General features: G+C 41.2%; 1 protein-coding gene across 1 annotated transcript in view; it reads right to left on the reverse strand.

Annotated features, from left to right (window-relative positions):
* Positions 1-474: 474 nt before the first annotated feature.
* Trpm6 (transient receptor potential cation channel subfamily M member 6) overlaps positions 475-22,811 on the reverse strand; it is a 133,666-nt gene continuing 111,329 nt past the window's right edge. Inside the window, exons 32-39 of the mRNA XM_013117383.3 lie at positions 21,502-21,552; positions 19,854-19,919; positions 17,560-17,846; positions 16,985-17,067; positions 16,067-16,272; positions 10,669-10,720; positions 4,817-4,923; positions 475-2,350 (exon numbers count right to left, since the gene is read on the reverse strand). Of these exons, the coding sequence (XP_012972837.1) occupies positions 2,217-2,350; positions 4,817-4,923; positions 10,669-10,720; positions 16,067-16,272; positions 16,985-17,067; positions 17,560-17,846; positions 19,854-19,919; positions 21,502-21,552 (986 nt within the window). The 3' untranslated portion in view covers positions 475-2,216. The remainder of the gene's footprint in view (positions 2,351-4,816; positions 4,924-10,668; positions 10,721-16,066; positions 16,273-16,984; positions 17,068-17,559; positions 17,847-19,853; positions 19,920-21,501; positions 21,553-22,811) is intronic.

Genomic DNA, 22,811 nt, shown 5'->3' on the forward strand with positions numbered 1-22,811 from the left:
TCCCAACCAGAACCCACTGTCCTAGCAGGGAGGGTATAGGACCTGCCTCCAAATCTGACATCTGCCTGTAAGTCAAATATGTCAGGACTTAGTAGAGATCCTAACTTAGAAGAAGGAGGAGGAGGAGGAGGAGGAGGAGGAGGAGGAGGAGGAGGAGGAGGAGGAGGAAGAGGAGGAGAAGGAGAGAGAAAGAGAGAGAGAGATGATGATGATGATGATGATGATTTTGGATCTCACCCCCACAATCTCACCAGTGATGCTGCTGAGAAAGGATGCTTCACAAATAACCGCTGAAGACCATTGGCTAAATGACCAAACACTGCATCCTTTTGTGATCATAAGTCACTCAGTCTATACTGTCACATCATATGCAAGCAATCTCAGGATCTTTGCCCAGCAGTTCTTTTTTCAAATAATATTCTGTAGCTGTTTTTCTTAGTGTTTGTTTAAAAAAAGAAAAGCACACCACAAAAGTTCGCAATCAAGTTTTTGTATTTGCTTTCAAGTTTCACTCCAGTTTACAGGTATTTTGGTCAATAAATTGGTTCATTTGGTTTGGTCCTTACATAGGTAAACTCTGCCCTTTCTAGAGTTGAGTACAGCACTGAACAGCAACAGATCTTTTACTGATTTAGAGACTGGACAATACTGCTAAGCACCACCACCCCCGACAACATTATTAATATTTTATCCTCACTGCCACTCATTGTTTCATGCAAGCAAATACTTAACGGGCTGAGACAGGAAGATTGGGAGTTTGAAGGCAGTCTATGCTACACAGAGGGAGGTGGGGGTAGAGGAAAGGAGGAAGGGAGAAACAGAAGAGAGAGATAAGAAAATCCAAGTTTCCCACCTCCTACCAATCAAAGGACGCTGAATACAAATGAGCCTGCAAAATCTCATGAACCAGATTCAATTGCTTCCCAACTCACCATGCAACACTTCCTCTGAAGTGCAGCCTAAGGAAGCAGGAGTCTAGATTTCTAAAGCAGACTTAGAAGTAAGTCAATGGTTGTTAGAGCTGAAGACAAAGATAAGCTGAAAATATTTAGGCCTAGGTTTACTGATGGCCAGTGGGAATGTTAAAGAGGGGCTCAGGGTTGCATGGGAGCCATCCCTCAGTACCAGTCTTTTCTGTTGCTAGTGTAAAAAGTCATACTTGTTCTGAGGCAGGGCAACCCTACCCAGCATGCAACAGGGAGCTGCTCCCAGTGCAGGCTTGTTTCCAGGGACACCTCACTTCAAGCTCCAGAAACTGATAAAGTAAGTGTTCAAACCATCACAATGCTGCAAAGGAAGGAAATGATGCATGCAAAATATTTCAACCTGAGATGCATCTTTCCCCCACAGGACTGTCAAAGACATAATGACAAAGATGTGATATGATACAGTACCGAGAGAGAGAACGAACAGAGTGGCAATGGTCTCTGTCTTAGTGTCCTGAGCTTAATAAAGTGAAACCTTTCTTAATAGTTTGCAAGATTACCTATCTCCATTTTTGCATTTAAAAAAGTAAAGGGATGTAAGGAAAATTAATTTAGATTTGTACTTCTCCTTTGTTCAAAGGAACTGAAAGAGCCCAAGTATCATGTGATTTGATGACACAATCCAAAACATCTGGAGTCTACAAGTTCTTGGACTTTTTATGGCTATTTATACTCCAGTCTGGGCTAACAGACATTTGTCCCAGTGTCTTCCCTATTGGTGCTATTTAAACCTTATGCTGCTGTAGAGGGAAGAGGAAATCACATATATTCTTAATGTATGCATAGGTATATGAACAACCCTTGGATGAAGTGATGGCTAGCAGTAGGGACAGAGTCTGCAGACATAGTGAGAAAATAAATTAATTCATTCCCCAGTTCTTCAGTGCACAGCATTCTACTCAACAGTTCCAAGCGGCCAGCTGAAGCAATGAGGTATAAAGGAGAGTACTCCCGGTGGGCTCATCTAGTGTCTTCATGCAGAACCAGGAGATGAGAATGTATGCCAAACATTCTGCTCAGAGGTCAATACCCAGGAGGACCCCTCCATTAGACACTGTGTCCTGTGGGCAACCAGAGATGAGGCTCAGGCAACACCTCCAGAGAGTTCCACATTGTAAAGTCATCCTGACAGAGATTCTGACACAGCCAGGGTCATGTCAATCAGTGAACATCACCATACAGTTCAAAGCAAAAGAAGCTAAAGGACCATCCTCTTCCTTGTCACCCTTTCTATAGGCGTGTGTGATCTTCCGGAGAACTACTATTTCTGTTTCTTGCTGGAAGCCCCTCAGCTGGCTCAACGTTTTTCTCAAGTCCTGAGTTGCAATGTACCCTTGCAAGGGAATAATCATTTCTTCTTAAATCTACAAAGAAAACAAAACAGTCTTAGTAGATGTCTTAGAACACATTAAATCATGCAGATGGACTGGACCTCAGGCTTAGTTGAAGCTGAGCCTTGGGCATCTGGATTCCAAACATTCAAGCATATCTAAACCCACTTCCTCTCCCATCCCCATGACTACATGAAATTCTTACTACATATGCTGTCCCTACATAAGGCTATGGCCACCACCTAGTGGAGTGAAATGTGTCTGACCAAAATTAAATGAGGTCCAACAAGACATGGTGTTAGTATTTAGGCATTTGTACTGGCCTGCCCTTGGGGCTCCCAGCTGCAGCCACTAAGAGCCCCCACCATCTGTGCCTATTCACTATATTCCCTTTGAAAGGGGCCCTGCCCACCTCCCACCCTCCTCTCTCTTTCTCTCCCTGTCTCTGTCTTCTCTCTCTCTCTGCCTCTCTTTCTTCTCTCCCATTATTCCTACCCCCCCTCTCCTTTCCCCTTTTTATAATCCTTTATCTCTAATTTTAAAAAAACCCTCTGCTTGAACTATGTCACACAGCAGGCATCTTTCTCTCTCAAGATGCTTTTTTTTTTTATTACAACACATGGGAAGGTTAGGAAGGATCAGAGGGATAAGTCAAAATGTTGATTTTAGATTCCAAGGCTCAGCTTTCCACAAGAAAGCTGTCCACATCTCTTTGGTCACCTATAAAAGCTTCGTCAAGTTGGGCAGTGGTGGCATATGCCTTTAATCCCAGCACTTGGATGGCAGAAGCAGGGGGATCTCTGTGAGTTCCAGGCCAACCTAATTTACAGAATGAGTGCCATGACAAGCTCAAAGCTACAGAGCAACCCTGTCTCGGGGGAAAAAAAATAAATTAAAAAAAATTTCATCAATCAAAGACCACATGAGACATTTCTTAAGCCCTTCCTCTTCCATTTAAAAAGGAAATTTAAAGGAAAAGTATAAAGGGTAATCTTTGAGAGGAAACTATAAGGAAGGGGGCATTAAATGTCACATACATCTTTTTATGCTGTGATTCATGAGTTGGTTCCAGCCTGCAATTGTGGGGTGGTTCAGATATTCATCAGCTCCTGTCTCCCCCATGTAGAGCTCTGATGTGCCTCAGCCCAGCCCTAATCCCTTCCTGGCTTCCTGGTGACCAGTACAGAAGACACTGTGATCTACATCAACTTCTTTGCCCATCCACGTCTGAGCTCACATCGCAGGCAGCTATGAGAGGATACCCTTGCTCTTCGCTCCATTGATTAGTTAGCCTAACTGGGCTCAAGGACTGGGAGCTATGGGTGATCGGTGTAGGGAACCAAGATTGTCACTCAGGGGTTGACTGTGCAGACGGTGTGTGTGTGAAGCCCTGGGCTCAACCTTTGGTACCAAGAGGAAAACCTCATATTTTTTGTTTTACTTTCTAATGTTAAATGGTGATTTCTCTAGATGAAAAAAGCTAACATATATAAGCATATGTAATATATATTTAATAATATAACCAACATTTATTGAGCATATACATAAAATAAATCTTCACACCAACTCTGTGAGACAAGTACAATTATCTCTTGCTTGCAGATGAAGATGTTGAAGGCCAAAGTCTTATAGCCAGTAAAAAGAAGAACTTGGGGGAGGGGGGGGAAAGGGAGGGGGACCTGGGATTAACATGTGAAGCAACCTTGTTTCTAATTTAAATTTTAATTTAAAAATAAAAAAATGTAAACGATACAACCAAAAATAAATAAATAAAGCATCTATTTTCCTAAACAAACAAACAAGTTGTCTTCTGACCTCTGTGCAAGCCCAGTGGTGCTTTGAGTACACACACACACACACACACACACACACACACACACACACACACACGCACACGCGCACACACATACGCACGCACGCTTCATCAAAATTTAATGTATGAGGGCTGGGAGTGTAGCTCAGTGGGAGAGTGCTAGCCTAGCACGACAAAGTCCTGGATTCTAAGGCCACTGCTGTAAAACGAACAAACAAACAAACAAGCAAATAAAGGGTCATTTGTTACAGACAGGATAGAGTAATGCTTTAACTGACAGCCTTTCTTTCCCTCTGGGCCACACCCTCTCCAGTGCCCAATGAGCAAACTGGAGCAGGATAAAAATGCTACAAGCATGCAGTCTGCAAGCAAACAGGACCTTGGAAGGGAGGAGTGGGGGCCCTCCTTCCCGCTTCACTCCCTTTAAGTAAGTGGAACTCTTTTCGTGGAGCGAGTGTGACAAGCATTGGGCCCAAGGTTGTTTTATCACATTTTGGCAGAACCTCAAGCAAATCCCTGTCCTTTAAATCCCTCCTGAGACTTGAAATGTTTCAGTCAGAAAGTCAAGCTTGTGAATGGCTGCGAGTGAGATAAAAATGTGGTTAAGATGTTTCACTCGATCCCAAGTTATAATAACTGTTATTCTATGAGAGTTTCTTAGAAGAAACGGAGTCTCCAACACTTACCGGGCAGCCTGAGCTTCCCACAGCAGGAGTTGCAGTGATGTTTTGCAATGAAGTTTCTAATTGCATCTTCCCCTAAATTGGCCGGTCCAAACACCATCCCTCTTGATCTAGAGAAAATATCAGAATATCAATTAGATCACAGCTGAGGAAAAGGGGTCCAACTAGGATTCTCTGAGATGGCGAACAGTATCCCATAGTAACCTAGCCACTTAAAGGAGCCAACAAAGAACAGAGCACTTTGGGGAAGTAACAATGTTAGGTTTGCAAATTTAAAATTCAAATGCACTTAAATCTTTGTACCCAACTTCAAGACCTACTGTGAAACTCATTCCAACACTAATCTGATAGAAGAGTGAATTTTCGATGTGCTACATTAAAACAAAATACAGTGAAACCTTTTTTAATGCATATGGGGTGAGAGAATTACCATATGCTCTACTGAAACACCCCAAAGGTAAAGGATAGAGTAACTTTGCTATGGAATGCACCTTCTAAAAAAGATATGCACTGTGCATACCCAAATACTTTTTTCGAAAATGACTCTCCCCAAACCGAACGCCTCACTAGCCACCAGAGCCAGTAATCCTGGCTTTTAAAAGCCACTTTTGACTCTGCAAACTGTTATAGCTGGGTTCTTCATGGGAAGTCAAGACAGCTATTAGCCAAAAGGTTGTGGAAGTAGATCGCAGATGCCCGGAGTACATAACAGAAGTCACCACAAGTAGCCTCAGTATCTCTGAGACACGTTTTGAGCATTCTAATATAAAGATCTTCTGCAGATCCTAGGCTCGCTGTTCATACAAGCATTATTCTGTAGATTTTGACCCTCCACCCAACACAGGACAGAGCACACAAGGAGTGCCTCCAAAGAAAGTGTATGAAAGCTAATATTTTATTTTAATGACATGCACAGTGGAAACAGCGCATTTTAAAATCTGAACTCAATTACCGCTCTTAAATACCATGTCTTAAGAAAAAGGAGGAGAAACAACCAGCCGACTATCACAAAGGGAAATAATAAACTTTGTTTCTGAGGAATGCGGTTTCTCAAAAGGGACATGGTGTAAAAATGAACTTTTTTTCCATCCAAGGATTGAAACATTTATCTCAATTTCCACTTCCTTTTGGCAGAAGAACAGTGGCTCTCTGAAGATGTGCCAAGCTCAGAATGAGGACTGATGTCAATTTGATCTCAGATTGCCTCCCGCTCTGTGCCGGGGAGGTGGAGGAAAACCTCTTGGGAAGACAGAGTGGAAAGACACTGGGGATTAACTTTCCTGGTCACTCAACGGCTCTCACAAAGCACAGCTCTGGTGGTATTTACCCAGTAGCATAAGCCGCCTCTTGTTAACTGTCTCAGTTTCATTCCAGCGGGTAAGACACTACTTCAGTCAGGTGAAATTGAAGGTGGCAAAAAGAAAAAAAAATAGCAGGATCACTCAGTATTTAAACCAGAACTCTCTGATCTGATAAAGTGAGAGATGAAGGTCTTTGTTCAGTCATTAGCATGGAAGACTCCCTTTGGAGTCTCTCTGTGACCTCACTGGAAAATTTCACTTGTTTGCATCCCATACCAGCTATTTCTGTCCTTCCAGGAAGGCATGAAGACAGCTGACTAAGATATAATATTTTCAAGTAATCTCTGGAAGCTATTGGTCTCTGAGAGCATCATGAAAATTAAACAAAATAATCAAAGTCACTACAAAATGTATATGCCAGGGTTATGGGGGCTCCCAGATCAGAGTGTAGGAGTTGCAGGGACATCCCATTTGCATGTACACCCCATGACATGCTCCAAGCTTTGCTGTTTCGAATAACTAAGTTTTCCAAGAAAACACAACTAGCTGTTTTCCAGATTTTTTTTCAAAATAGGAAAAGCAGGTGGTAGCTTGGGTCTACATACAAGGAAACGCTAATTAGTGCCATCTATACATAGTCACTAAAGAACACCTCATCACCATTTCTTTCTTGTCAAATGCTCAAAACCATCAGGCAGTGGGCTAAAATGATACAGTCCCAACCTGCCAATAAATGAGGCACGTTAGGGAGAGTTCGAGATAGTGGGAGGAGGCATGAAAAAGGATACTAGACTCATTCTACAAAGCCACCATAACAACTGTTCTCTTCCATCAACTCTTTCACCTTGCAGGGAAGTTGGAACTTTGAGAGAGCCTCAGTTTTCCATTAAACTAACACACAGAGTTGTTGCATGGGTGAACTCAATCACTAGAATCTGTGCATCACCAGAAGATTTTATAAAAGTTCAGATGCCAGTTCCTTGGGTACAGAAAAACCCAGAGATCATGCATTTGCAGAAATGTCCCTGATTGTGATATTGACCTATGGCTCACACTTTGTTTAATAGATTTTACACTCACAAGGTCCATTGATTAGTTAGATACAGTTCTAATGGAACTAATCAGTTGAGAGAAAACAAAACTGAAGGTCACTGTGAAAACCAAATACACAGAATTGGGTGTTTCCACAATGAAACCATTCTACCCATTGCAGGAGACACTATCCTCAAGTTATGGAAAACAAAGTTGCTGTGATAATCTCAGAGGACTGCACTGGAGAACTTAAAAAAATACAGAAGAGAGAGAGCACTGGGAGAGACGACTGGAATTGGGGGGCATTTGGGAGATAATGCGAAAACCTAGTGCAGTAGAAACTCCCTGAAATTTTCAAGATTGACCTTATGGAAGACTTCTAGTAATGGGGGATATAGAGCCTGAATTGATCATATTCTATAATCAGGCAAGGTTTCCAGCAACAGGACTGGGACTCCCAACCCAGCCACAAAACTTTCCACCTACGGACAGTCTGTCCTGCCTCCAAGATGTGATGGGGTAATGGTGGCACGGAAGCTATGGTGGCCAACCAATGACTGGTCTAACTTGAGGTCCACACCATGAGAGGGAGTCCACACCGGACACTGCCTAGATCCCCAGGAACCAGAAGCTGGATAGCCTAGACACTCACAATGTAACCAAATAAGACTGGGAAAAAATTTCAATGAAATGACTACTAATGATATTTTGCTATACTCATAGATTGGTTAGTCCAGTTGTCACCAGAAAGGAGAGGCATCATCCAGGAACTGATGGGAGCAGATACAGACCCACAGCCAAATACTAGACAGAGCCAAGGCAATCCCACATAATGGGGTGGGGGATGCAGGAGTCAGAGAGGTCAAGGATATCACAAGAACACAGCCCACAGAATCAACTTAGCAGGGCTCCTAGGGGGTCACAGAGATGGAAGCAACAATCATAGACCCTACATGGGTCTGAGCTAAGCCTTATGCATATGTGTTATGGTTGTGTAGCTAGGTCCTAACAGTGGGAGTGGGGGTGTCTCTGACTCTTTTTCCTGCTCTTATGACCCGTTTCCTACTGTGTTACCTTATCCAGACTTAATATGAGGGTTTGTGCCTAGTTTTGCTGTAACTCATTATGTTGTGTTCAGTTGATATCTCCTTTTTAAGAGAAACAGAGGAGGAGTGGATCTGGGGGAGAGGGAAGGTGTCAGGGAGGCCCGAGAAGAGTGGAGAAGGAAAAGGAACCTGAAGTCAGGTTGTAATGTATGAGCGAAAAATAGAAAAAAATTGCAGAGGTCGGGGCCCTATTCAGTCAATGCAATAGAATGCCAAGCATGTTTTTTCTAATTCCCCAGGTGACTTTAATAGACATTGAAATCCACTTTCTATAGAATGCAATTAAATACCTAACTGTCAAGTAGGATAATATAATCTTAGATTTTAAAAAGATTGAGTATTCAGGTCATATTAAGTGTTATATGCCAAGGTCAAAATTTAATGAACAATAGACAGAGTACACATAAACTGAGTTCATTATATATGCAAAAAGTCTGAAAAAATGTAAAGAAAGTTCTCATACAAAAAAACTTCCTAATACAAGCCCTAGAGCACACAAGACTGCTGAAGACATATGCTTAGCAGAAAACACTTCAGCTCTGCTAAAATAAAAAATAAAATAGTCCATTATACTCTCAAGTCCAACATGGACTCTATAATCAAATAAATATCATAGGAATTGAATGTTGCATGGGAATCCTAAGGATCATCTGTCTCTTCCTCAGCCTACCCAAGCCAATAATAGCTAATAAACTTTTAGTAGATGAGCATCTTCTCTGGGTACCCTGAAGATGCGCCATATTCATATTTAGTAAAAACCACTCAGTGAAAGAATGGGGCAGTAAAATAGTGACTATTTGATGAGAACCAGGAGAAGCAAAACTTTTACATTTTACTGTGTCAGGAATCTCAATTTATTGAGTCCTACATGGTTTCTATGACTTGGCAACCAAGCATAGGCTCTCAGTTTGACTAAAAAGTAAAAATAAAAATGTCAACCCAGCATGGGTAATATAATCTCAGCACTAAGGAAGCAGGGGCTCGAGGATCCAGAGCTCAAGGCCACCACGAGCTATACAACAATGAGATATCATCATAATTAAAAAAATTCTTTAAGAATTAAAAGTGTCATTCAACTCATGGGTCTCAAAGTGCCCACAGGCCTGTGGCGTCAACCTCTCCTGTCATTCATTAGAAATGCATCTCATTTGACCACACCTCAAAACAATGAGATCAGAAACTCTGGAGGAGAAACACAAGCTCTCCTGGTGACCTTGACGGCAGTTCCCACATAAGCATTGTTGTCCTCCATATTGATCACAACAGCCACTGTTGTCCTCCATATTGATCAGTCACCAACCACTCACCACCACCACCTTTTTGCATTCCACCTTAACAGAACGCTGAAGAGCCTTAGTGCCAAAAATCAAAAGATGTCCTTGGAACTCAAAAGATGGGTGAATGATTCATCCCTCTATGTTACTTGGTTCTAAATTAAGTTAGACAGCCTGATGATGCCTCATATTGAAACGCTGCGGCTTTGAGCCCTCATCACTCGGCTGTTATAGCAAGAAGAGCACTTTGTGTTCTTCTCTTACCTGGTTTGCCTGTGAAGAGACTGCCTGGGCTCAAGACCACCATTTCACAGTTACGACAACAAAGGAAGTGACTTCTGCTACACTATCGTTTTTACTTTGAGCTAAACTTACACATTTTAGCCTTATATTTAGAACAATAGAAAACGCAAGAGTCAAATTTGCAACGGAAGTCTGGAAATTGCACTGTCCCTTACAATGTCTGCTAATGCCTAGTAACCTGGCTCTAGAATTAAGCTTACTTCATTCTCAGTCTTTCTTTTTACTCATTTCCTAATTTGAAGTGACTTAGAAAGTCTTGTTTTAAGTATAAGAATCTTCATTTAAGTCTAAAAATATTGTCTCATATCTATGTGCAACAACTGTTGGAAAACTTCTTTGGGTTATAAAAGACACATGTGTTTAAACTTCCTTTGAGAAACTAAGACAGTCTTCTGCTCACAGTGTCCTGGTGGTTTCCACTGTCTTATTTAGATTTTGAAAATAAATGAAAAGGTACTGGGGGTCAGTGGTTAACAGCACTGGGTGCTTTTCCAGAAGACTCAAGGTTCAATTCCCAGCACCCACACGGCAACTCACAACCACCCATAACTCCAGTTCCAGGGGATCTGACGCCCTCCCCTGGCCTCTGTGGGAACCAGGAACTTACATGAAGCATAAACACACACGTGGGCATAAACATATATATGTAATAATAAATCAATTTTAAGTTGTAAAAAAGAACCATTAAACATTATATAATCTATGCAAATAACAAAACATTACATGATACGCATTAATAAATATAATTTTTATATTTTCATGCAACAATTAAAAGTAGGGCTAAAAACGTGAACAAACAGAATGCAGTCTTCTAAGTTATAACACGCAAGTCAACTCACTGTTTGTCTTCAGGTTTTATAACAGATGGGTCCGTCAAGTTTTCTCCAACACCTCAAAAGAAGAAACAAAATTCATTAAGTAAATGAGGGTCTGTTTTCTAAGAAATGCAGAAATATAATAACCAAATTCTGCTTCTTGATTTTGAAGGTTATATTCAAGCCAGATGTGGTGTCTCACCCGGATAATCCCAACTAAGGTGGGAGAATTGCCAACAGTTCAAGGCCAGTCTGAGATTTATAGTGAATATTGGGCCAGGCTGATCTACAGTGTGAGACCCTGTGGCATTCACTCCATAGTAGGTAAGTTTAAAAAACACCATGATAATTAAATGTGCTATGGAAATTTTTTAGGAAAATTATTGAATCAAGTATCTCCTACAATAGCCCCCTCTGAATTAATGAACATCTGGCCACAAATTAGTGTTTTAATGGTGTCATGAGACTTGCTGATAGTGGCATCTATCAATAGATCTATGTATGTATCTGCCATTCATTTACCAGTCATATGCACTAAGACATCCAATTTTATTTTCACTAATTCTCATGAAAGGAAAAATATTATCCTCATATTCTCAATTTACATCTTATCCTCATTTACATCAATGAGCACATTGATGTTCAAAGAGACTGAGGAACTTGCCAAAGATGGCTTATCCCTTAAGTGTCCATAACAGGATTAAAGCTGGGGCAATGCTTGTGTTCCTCCCACTAGTTCATGGTCTCCTTAGATGGCCTCTATCGGTGCTCAGCAAGGGCGAGGCCCTGGGAGGTTTTGCAGATACAGCCTCTATGCATCAAAGAGACACATCAAATGCTATATCTATATACAGCACTTATAAACAGTAGAATAAAAAGGCACCAAATTCTTGATCTGAGAGCTGGCTCCACCTGTGTGTTCAGTTGAGGAAACTCTTTGAGGTGGATGCTTAATGCTCTGTTCATTTTGGCGGATGTATCTTCAATAAAATTTAGTGTTTGAAAGAAAAGAGCAAAGTCTACAAAGACAACAGAGGTGCAATTTAAGGCTGAACTTAATCAGAACTGGGTTCGACACCCATCCTCTGTGAAGACATGCAAGCAGTGAGGAGGCTAGTTTCCCACAGTGACAACAGTTCTGCGATGCCAGTTAGACAGTGATGAGCCACCTAGGCATACCCAGAAACTTCTGAGATCTTTCCCTAACCAGGGCTTTTGTTCTCTGCCTGAAAACACTTACTTTGTAGGGTGACTATTCAAAAGTTATGTGGCTTTTAGAATATTACTCTGTTTTGCTAATTGCTGGGGAAAGTTCATGTTTTATTAAAATGGAAGGGGAAAATTTCAAGGGACCCCACCGCTAGACAAAGAACTACAGAAAAGTAGAGACTGCTCAGAGAGAGACAGAGAGAGAGAGAGAGAGAGAGAGAGAGAGAGAGAGAGAGAGAACATTAGACTTCTCCAGGGAAGAGCCCCCACATAAGTTAACTAATACCAAGTGGTTCACCATTTGAGGAAGGGTACTGTTTCATGACTCTGTCAACCTGGTGAATGAAGCTAAAAGGTCTTTTCTAAAAAACATTTTAGAATGTGCGATTTAAACATATAACAAAGGAAATCTATGATCTTGAAAGGGATATATCAAAACTTTTTAGCTGCTGCATTACAATGCATATATGTGCTTCTTTATTAGTACATTCAATAACAGGCTCTACCCTGGGTCTGTTTTCCATGATCACATGTAACAAGCAGTAATTACAAACAGTGTTTTGAAATCTGCCTGCATCACAAGGTACTGTGTTAATATCTGCAGTTCCTCTTTGTTGATAGTCATGATGATGATGTCACTGTGGGTTGTAGTCTGGCTAATAATAACAGAAGATGGTGCATTTCAGTTATGGGTTAGTGGCAATAACTAGGTTTCTCATCAAAGTTTACAAAGTCTTTGAGCGTACTCTTTAACAGTTCCTAGCCTGGCAAGTTTTCACATTGATTTTGAATAGGAAAAGAAAACGTTGGACTGAAACACAAACACAAGAGAAATGTGCAAAGCAGACCGCACTGAGCTCTCACACTGTCAAAGCCACAGGAAGGAACTCCTTGTACTTTTCTTGTCACATAGACAAGGAGGGGCCACTGAGGGAGCCCATGTTTTTCCACAACCGTGGAGTGAACAAACAGTATAACAGGCAGAAGTGTATCCCAGCACCATGGGTAGACAGGCTGATGGTTTCAGTCTTTACCATTTTAATTAAACACAGGCTGAACTTTAAGCCTGGAGTTCACAGCAATGACTCGTTTTAGGCCCATGTCTAAGTAAACTTAAATACACATCTTGAGGTGTTCTAATGGAAGAAGAACTTTACGATCTGTGGAGCGAGACAGAATGCCCCAAAGGCCAACCATTCACCACCATCCACAACACTTAGCTCCAAGTCACCAGGCTAAGTCACCACACTCTTATAGCCACACAAGAACACCCAACCCAGTCCATTTGGTCTCAGACTCTCCTAATATTTGGAAAATATACAGGTAAGCATATAAGAGATCCTGATGATCTCTCTTTACTGATGTCATTATGAGTAAATACCCATACCCCAAAGAATGTTCATGGAACTTTATCCAACTTGGCATCACCAATGACCTTCTATTCCATCCATGTAAACAGTTTACCTCTTTGTAGTGACATCATTCATGGTGATGTAGGTGCTAACTTTTTTCTAGAAATTGCTTTTATTGAATAAAATATTAGTACTGTATCTCCAAAAGTCCATTGAAAAATGGACTACAGAAGAAAAAAAACTAAACATCACTCTAATTTAAAATACATTTGTCTTTAATTTCCATTGCTGGGAATTAACTATTGGACTTCAAATGTAATGATGATTATTCAGACCCTCCCTTGTAAGATTTTTTAAGTGGAAAAAGACCAGAAAACTCCATTATAGTTATAAATGATGGGAAATAGGCCACACCTCTCCTCAGAGTTCAGCTTCCTGGAATGCTAAGACTATTTCTGAGTTAACAAGTTGCACCTTCTTGGAAGAATAAAAGAAGAGAAAGGGAAGGAGAAAAAAATCAACTGCCCTAGTGTTTCTTCATCCTTCCTCCTCTCAAAGCAGTAACAAGTGGAGTCTGAAATGAAGAGGGGTCTCCCTGTATTAGCCCTGGAGTCACACAGCTAAGGACAGTGTCCTCATACCTGATGCTCAAATTCCACTTTAAAGGGCCATTCAAGGATTACTATTGAGAACAGCAGGAAACATTTACTGAGACCTTGATGCATGTAGAGAACTTGCATTATTGAGCTCTTTAATAATTTAATAACCAAATGACTTCAAGGCATAATATTGTTTTTCCCATTTACAACTGAGAGAGGTGGGACTCAGGTGGTTGCTCCTCAGGGTATACAGCTAGTTCACAGTGGAGACTGGCAGAAGCCATCATCTTTCCAGACACTATAAACTCTAGTAAACAAAGGGCATTATAAAAGTGAACAAAAAATCTTTAAAAACACAATTTTCTATACATAATTCCTATCAAAATTCCAATGACACTTTTTTAATAAAAATAGTAAAAAAAAACTACAATTTTCCTTTCCAGCCTTGTTTAGAGTTAACTAGTGACAGCATTATAACTTTATAATTACTGTAATAGACTCATGTTTTTCCACAAATTCAGTCCAACAATTATCTAGCCCTCTGAGAAGTTTCGTGCATTTCATGACACCTATTCTGTGGTTCTGTGATGTCTGCTCGGGCCTTCTTTGAAGGTCAATGCTTTGACATAGTTGACTTGCAGTGGCCTATTTCAGCAATTCACATAATTACTCGGGAAAAGAATAAAGTTAATTCCCTTTCCCCTCCAAGACTATAATCGCAGCATTTGTTCTGTTTAATGTCACTTTGGATTACTAAGAGACATAAAAATCCCCAAACATAAACATCATTAAACAAAACCCTATTCAAGTGAAATACAAAACACACTGAAGAGTCATCATTAATTCCATAAAGTTTTTCTTTTGGTTGTTTGTTGTTGTTGTTGTTTCTGTTTTTGCTTTTTAAACAACTCCACCCAAAATTCAAAGCAAAAACACGAGCAGTGGAGCACAGATGAAAACAATCAGTGTCTGTCCAACAAGAACTATAAAACAGATGCCTCTGGCAACCCCACTCTGGGCATAGAGTCATCAAGTGCTTGCTGGTATAAGAAGCTGAACTCTCTTGAACACACTAATTCGGTTTATATTCCTTCCTGAAAATTGTTTTTGAGCTTTAAAAATATAACCCATCCTTGAGAACACCGGGAATATCAAAAGTCAGATGCACGTGGTAATATGTGCAATGTTTTAAGTGTAGACAGATCACTGAACATGTGGCACAGATTTCAAAGTGACTTCACAGAGTTCTGGACATTGCTCCTGATGCCCCATAAGTGTCAGTTTCAGCATTCCCCAGACTCAAAACTTGGTTTTGCCAAGGACTGGAAAGGTAGGAAAATCAGAAAGGAAAAGAAGAAAGTTCAGGTTGTTTAAATACACCCTAGGATGGTCATTTCCTCTCAGAATGACACTCTTAAAGAAATCCAGGAGTGCGGGGAGGAGAAAAGGATATGTAGGGTCACACCACTTAAGCCTGTTTCCTGCTTCTCCTTTAAGAGCTGTGCAACCCAAGGCAAGTTATTTAAACCTTCTGGTCCTAAATTCCCAATAATATATGCTTGAAGGTGCTGCTTCTGGGATTAAATGAGGTAACTTTTATGATGGCTTCTTGACTAGATCCCTTATTTGAATCCACAGCTCCAGTCTATGAGCCCAGACTAAACTTCCCTGAACTGTCATATCAAGGAATACATCAAAGAAAGCAAACTAAATCATAAATTGCCAAGGCAATAATCTCAAAATAATGAGAAGTATCCAGAATTTAAGCTTTCCCAGGTATGTGGATATGTATTTAATTTTACTGGTAAATTAAAGACAAGGCAAGCCAGGCGGTGGTGGCGCATGCCTTTAATCCCAGCACTCAGGAGGCAGAGGCAGGTGGATCTCTGTGAGTTCGAGACCAAGCCTGGTCTACCAAGCAAGTTCCAGGACAGGCTCCAAAGCAATACAGAGAAACCCTGTCTCGAAAAAAAAAAAAAAAAAAAAAAGACAAGGCAAAGTGGTAACCCTGAAACAAATGGTACAAAAACCATTCCCCATGTAGTTAAACGCTTAAGATTTAAATAATTAACTTTCTGCCTGTATTTCCCCCTCTATCTAAGCAGAAAACAGCAGAGTGGGTACTCATGCTCATCATTTTGCAATATCTCTGAACTAAATACCTATATCTCTCTGCCAAGCTAGATAGAGCAGTTCCATGCACCCACCCGAGTCCTCATGTGATTTCTAGAAACTTTGCCTCCTGCAGCTTCAATTAGTTACCTTGCAAATCTAAAACCAGCAGTTCTCCCCGGGTATACTCATATGTCCAATGAGAGAAAGCCAACATCAGCTCTTCCAGGGTGTTGGTGGGGGCAATTTCATCGCCATTGTTGTTATTGTATTTCCGGAACTCTCCTGTCATGTACTTCTCAATAGTTAACCATTGGTTGGCTGAATGGCAGTAGATCAAGAAAACGTCCAGAAACCTGTGATGGAAAAAGAAGCCAATGATCCCTTAGAAGACATCAAGCACAGCAGTTACCACACAGAGCACTCTGCTACACAAATCATCTACCCTTGGCCTTTCCATGGAAAGAGGGAACCCCCACAACTAGGAGGTTTGTTCCCAACCTGACTCACCTCCCTTTTCTTTGAGAAAACTTGCCAACGTTTTTATGAGTACCAGATCCAACTTTTCATTCTGGACTCTATAAAATTTCTTGTAAAATGGGAGAACAGGCTTCATTCTGATTCCTCAGTACCAACTTATCATTTGCCTTGATAAATGAATAGAAGCTCATCAAGACACCCAAGGGAAAATCATGAAGGTTCATGAATGCAAACTTCCTAACTGGTTTAGGATGCGAGGTTAAGCAACTAAGCTTTAAACAGACATGTTTGGGGGCCAAAATACCCCTGGGTGTTAGCAACTACACCCAGCATCTTCCTGTATCTGAAATGTTGGTCATTCATCTGTCTGAACGTTTCTTCCAGTCGCATAAGTTCAGGAACTTAAGCCCTGGTGTATCTGGAACATCTAATTATCTTCATACCAGTGTGTATAACTATGGAAGGAAGAACCCTGTAACGGGTCACAGAGAACTTTCCCTTGGGTCTGATATTTCTCATATCTCATGAGCCGAGAAGAGGCTAAATGGAATTCTTATAATAGAGAGCCACAGTGTCAGGCTTACCCACCTCGGCGTGTAGGGAATGGTTTGTGGTTTGACTTGGTTGAAGGTATAGATGAGTTTTTGGGCAGCTCTTTGCTGTTGAATTTCCTTTAAAAAAAAGAAGAAGAATTGATTATATATATATATATCAAATATGTGTGTTGTGTGTGTGATCAATAGCAATTATCCATAATAATTGTAGGAAATGAGGTAATGAATTTGGGAAAGAATTGTGGGGAACATGGAAGGTGTTGGCGAGGAAGAAAGGGGTGCAAATGTAAATGCAGAGCTCATGAAATTCTCAGAAACGAAACATTGGTTCACTAACATGTTCCTATTTAAAGATCAAAGATTCTTACTTAAAGACTAAAGATCAAACAGTTCCTAACTGCCCAACATCTAATCTCATTTAGTTTCTAGTTCTCTATACCCCAAAAGCAAATGTGCTACACAACAAAAATGACAAAACTCCTCCACCACCTTCAAAAATTTACAAACTCCCTTTGGTTGAAGAAAAACCATCTTAAATAAGGGTGTAGCCAGACTTCTATGTCCTTATTCTGCCCATCTTGCCTCTGGGTCTCTCAGCTTCAGACTTACCCTAAGGCAAAGGTGAAGCACGGTGCTCTCCTGGAAGATTTTATACCATGTCTGTACAACCTCCGGGAGAAAGGACTTCACAATGAACACCTGCCCGGGTTTGAGAACTTCATCCTCAGACCAGGTGCTGATGACTCGCATGGCTTTTCGGAGGCCCCCATCCATTTCTTCTTGTGACAGCACCTGAATCATGGCAGCTCTCCCATGCTGGGACCAAGAGGACATGCTCTTATCCAGAGTCAGAGGGGAACTCTCTTCGAGCTTGAAGATAGTTACTTCTTCTCCGGCTGCAATAAGAAATGAAAGCCAGTTCACTAAGTCAGCACGTCTGGCATGTGATTGGTGCCCTGAAGATCCACTCAGTGTCCCTGTGATCAAGAAGGATGAGGCTAGCTGGAGCGAGAGCACGGGCAGGGCACAAATTGACCTGACTTGTCCTCGGATGAAGGTAGGGAGAGGGAGGAAAACAAAGCATCGAATGGCATTGAGGAATTAAGTTGTACTTACTGTAAACTCATTAGACAACTGCAATAGTAAAGCAGTACGAACATGACGCCACTGTTAGGCTTTATTGGAGACATGGTTTATAATGAAGGCTGACCTAGCAATCATTACATAGCCCATACTAGCTCCAAATTTCTGATCCTCGTGCCGTAACCTCATGAGTGATGAGATTATAGGCACATGCTATGACACCTGGCTCAAGACAACTCTATCTTTAGAGACAGTTTAACCTAGAGTTCGTCATTACCAGTCCCTAAGGAGCAAGCATTTCTATAACTGCCCTTCATGTAATGTTAACTATGCTGTGTACTGTTTGTGAACTATATGAGTACATTTGCTTTACGCATAGGCAACATGATAGATTTTGGGTTTTTGGGGTGTGGTTTTGCTTGTGTCCATTGCTCCTACAGTGTAATTTTAGCTCACCAATAATTCATGGTTTTACCCAGTGGGAATTACTCAGTACTAATGTCAATATCTGAGCCTCTACTGTTTTCTTTCATGTCCATTAACAAGTTACTGAAAGCCTGTATTTCCTTATTGGTAAAAGGGAAGGATAACATTCATTTCAGTGGTTTGTTGTATAGATCACAAGTGTTATCGGACTTACAGCAAACCAGGATCTCAGATACAGACTCAGCTCCACTTAAAAGGACTTTAAACACAACACACAGCTCAGCTGCTACACAGCTCCCACTCTGAGCTGAGAGAGCAAGAGGGGGTCATTGCTGGACTCAGACTTCACCGATACAATATCATAGCTGCATAAGCAAAGTAATGAGTAATGAGAGTTCCCCTCAAGGTTGTAACTCAGTGTTTTCTTATACCTTTGCTTCAAATAGTCCTTATTTGATTGTTTCTGCTGCTGTTTGTTTATTTGATTATTCTCTGTGAACACTGTATTAAGTTACCAGAAAGGAAGCCATCTATGTCCTCACCCTTGTTTCTAATTCCTTATCAATAATCGTATCTGGAGAAAGTGTGGTATATTCTCAAATGTTACTCTTGATGCCCAAATGGATGCCACTGGAAAGCTCTTTGGAGTCCTAATTCCTCGTGGCTTTAGAGAAGAGCTATTGATTTGCAAAATGAACCACGGAGCCAAGTGGAAGAAGGAGGCATCTGCATAAACAATCAGAAGCCAACCTGGTCTCTCCCCATTGGAACAGTGGGAGGCGAATGAAGATGGAGGGCAGTGTAGGGACCTTTGTCATGCTGTCAACTGCTTGTGCTTTATCCTGCTAGGCAGAAAAACTCCAATACCCTTGGCTAACACTGACTTGTTTTTCCTTACTGCTCCAGCTTTTAAAAACTGCATTTGCAGTCTGAAGAAAGAGCAATCCATGTACATGAAACAAAACAAACAAATACAAAACAACAAAGGGTTTCTCTGCCCATGACTGTCAGCTTGCAACACACTGCCATGTAGCGCTTTCTTCTGTATTCATTATGTAAAGCTGGCTTGCTCTTTTCTTCCCCGTGCGTGTCCAGCCTAGAATCACTGAATGCCAGGTGCAGCATCACACTTGCTTCCCAACTGCTGACCCCCGTAGGTCCCACCCCCATGGCACCAGCCTCTGAACCCTAAATGCTGGCCACAGTAGTTAACAAGAATTTCTACTTTGGGAAACGAATTTCCTTCATCTACCACATGGCAAAATGAAATTTGTGAGTCAAGTGAAGCAACATACTTTTTGGTTTGGGAGGGTTTTTTGTTTGTTTGTGCTGTGTTGTATGCCAGCATTCATTCTGCCCTCGCCTAGCCTCAAGAAGGAGGAGACACTACTCACCGAACAGCTGGATTGGTGTAAACGGTATGGTCTGAGAAAGCCTCATTAAATTATTCCTTTCAATGGCTACAAACAAAAACAGATTGACTGCTTTAGGTCTGCACCGATTAAACTTAGAAAATGCCCCACATACCAAAATACAAATTCCAACATATTTCATTCCAAACATCCTTTATTTTCTCCATTAGCAAAAATATTATAAATAATAGTTTTAAATATAAAATATGCCTTATACAATAAGGCTATCTTAGTCTGGGGAGACTTTCACATGAGATTATATAACATGGTCTAAAAAGGGGCTATCTCCTCGCCCTCCCAAATAACAAATTAGACACTGACGAAAATACTATGTGGGTCTTTCTTTTAAATGAATTTTAATCTATGTTTCATAGTCTCTGGTTTCCTTTTTCCAAGGCAAACCCAGCGCACTGTGGTCTGTGGGGACATCTACTGTTGGTTTTGCAGAGTTAGCCTTCTTTTTCCCAGAGAGAATGGAACACTAATTTTAATTAGAGGCAAGTGATCTGCATTTTCCTGCCAAGAGCCATAGCCTAACAGATCAGAGTCTGTATGAGTTACAGTATTCCTCGTTCTCGCCAGGGACATCTCTATGACTACAGTTAGAGTCAAAATAACAGATCACTGCTGAGTTGTAGGACCAAGTCTTAGGAGCCTCGAATGAGGAGGCTGAAATCCACAGAACTGTTATTCACCACAGAAGAGAATTCAGGAGAGGGCAGTCTATTATGGAACCCTAAACAAGCGACCTTCATATGATAAGACTGGTAATTAAAGTGCCAGCAAGGTCTTGTTCACACTGACTGCTAGATGCCGTAAAAGCCTTGTCCTTGAGTTAAGTCATCTCAGCCACTGAGAGCAGTGACCATCAAGGAACCACACCAGGGCACAGGGCCAGCTGGTCTATGTTGCTTTGCATCTCAAAAGTATTTGCCTCTTAATTCTCTAATGGCTCAGTGGCAGACTGTCCCTCAGAAAGGGCAAGGACAATCACCCCCACTCTGAAAGAACGACAGCCAAAATGGAGGCGTTGCTGAATAACAGAGTTGGCCCCTTGACATGTCTGTTTAATGGCCACTTTACAAGGCATGTTTGTGGGGTTATTCGGTGAGGGGTGGCATCTATTCAATGGTTATGTTCACTGAGGACTCCAAGTTCACCGAGGACTTCCAAGTCTGTCCTTTTCCCAATCCAAAACATTAGAATCAGACTGGAATATGGCTCAGTGATAGAACACTTGTCCAACAACGCTGTGAGCTCAAGCCCCAGTATTGTAATAAAAAGGAAACAATACAAAGGAAGTTGTTCAGAACACTAAGATATTTGGATTTTGGCTAGCACTGAGTTTGTAAGGAAATTTTAGACACCAAGGGCATATCTCCTTCAAAATGTGAATTTACCAACACACTCACACACATACAATTTTTTATGCGAATTCTCTTACGCCAACAATTTGTTTTTCTGAGTCAGTGCCGTGGTTGGGAAATTTAATTATTCTAACTGTTAGAGAGAACAATTTTCTGAATTGAAGCTGTATTGACAACGTGGAGCTGATGGATGTTCATGTTTACAAGTGCAGGATCACACGCATTTAGCTCAGCTGACCCATCTCTGCACACGTGCTTCCTACCTGAATAATGGTGGTGAGGCTCTTGAGGGCTTTTTAAAGAGGCTGAGATCTCTGAAATCATAGAAATGATTGACATTTTAATTACGTGGCTGCAGATAAATACATGTTTGTACACTACCTTCAAAGTTACTATTAAATGGCTTCATCACAATAGCTTCTCACTCTACAGAAAAGCTTGCCCAATATCCTTTAACTCATTATTGTACATGGTATCCTGACAGCTTCCAATCATCAGTGTAATATCTCCAAGCATATTTATATAGGGAATTGAAGAAAGACAGGTAATATTAGCATCCAAGATGTATTTCCTCTGAACCAATTACATCTCTGGGTTACAGAAGGCACACAGCTGCCCATCATGCCATCCCAGAAGCATGATCCTTTAAGCTCCTTGCCAAGACGCACCTACCCATGCAAAGACAATATTGATGCCAAGTTATCAGCACACCACCTCACCAACTAAAACTAATGACAAAACATTAAATGTATGCCAGACACCTGGGAGCAGGTGGCTAGTATCACAGCATGGGATTTGCTAAGCTAAACCAGAACCCTGTGTTGGGAACAGCTCCTCCAATGTTAACCCTCACTTTTCTGTCTATACCAGTCCTAAATCATAAGGCTCCAGGGAAATCCTTTGAAATGATTTTGCTGTTCCATGAAAATCAAAATTAAACTGGAGAAACTTCAGTCTCATGGCAGCAACTGCTTTATACCTACTATAGTCAACAGCCAAGTGACCCCAGGTTCATGGAGCGCTCTTGCTCCTACTGCCAGATAAAGAAGGGAGCAAGTATCCTTTGGGTGGCAGGCTGAAAGTTATGGTCAGCAGAAAGGGCTTCCATTTCTGAATTCAGTCAGTAATGTAGACTTTAAGTGCCCACTATGGGTCAAGCTAGGCACGAGAAATGAACAGGATCAGGTGCTCACCCTTCAGAAAAGTAAATGCAGTGTACTAGAGAAAAACACATGCAACTGTAATCACAGCTATTTGCTAATTGATATAAAACCATGGAATACCAAGGTTTATGGATTTCCCTAATGCCACCTGGAAGATGGACTATCATGGTCATCTAATACTGACAAAGTTGGGTTTCAATCTAGACTTCAACATCTAAGGAGCTTCAAGACCTCAGTGGTATTTATTTAACACATATTGGCTGAGTGCTGATGGACTACAGGCCTGCCAGCACAGTGCTCTATGTCAGAGAAAAAGCAAAAACACACAAGAGCAGCTGGCTAGGTGACCAGGTCCTATTCAGACACTCGGGGCACAGAGCCCAGGAAACCATATAAGAGAAAGTGTGTGA

The sequence above is a fragment of the Mesocricetus auratus genome, unplaced genomic scaffold, assembly GCF_017639785.1.
Source record: "Mesocricetus auratus isolate SY011 unplaced genomic scaffold, BCM_Maur_2.0 Super-Scaffold_4256, whole genome shotgun sequence".
Classification (NCBI taxonomy): Eukaryota; Metazoa; Chordata; class Mammalia; order Rodentia; family Cricetidae; genus Mesocricetus; species Mesocricetus auratus.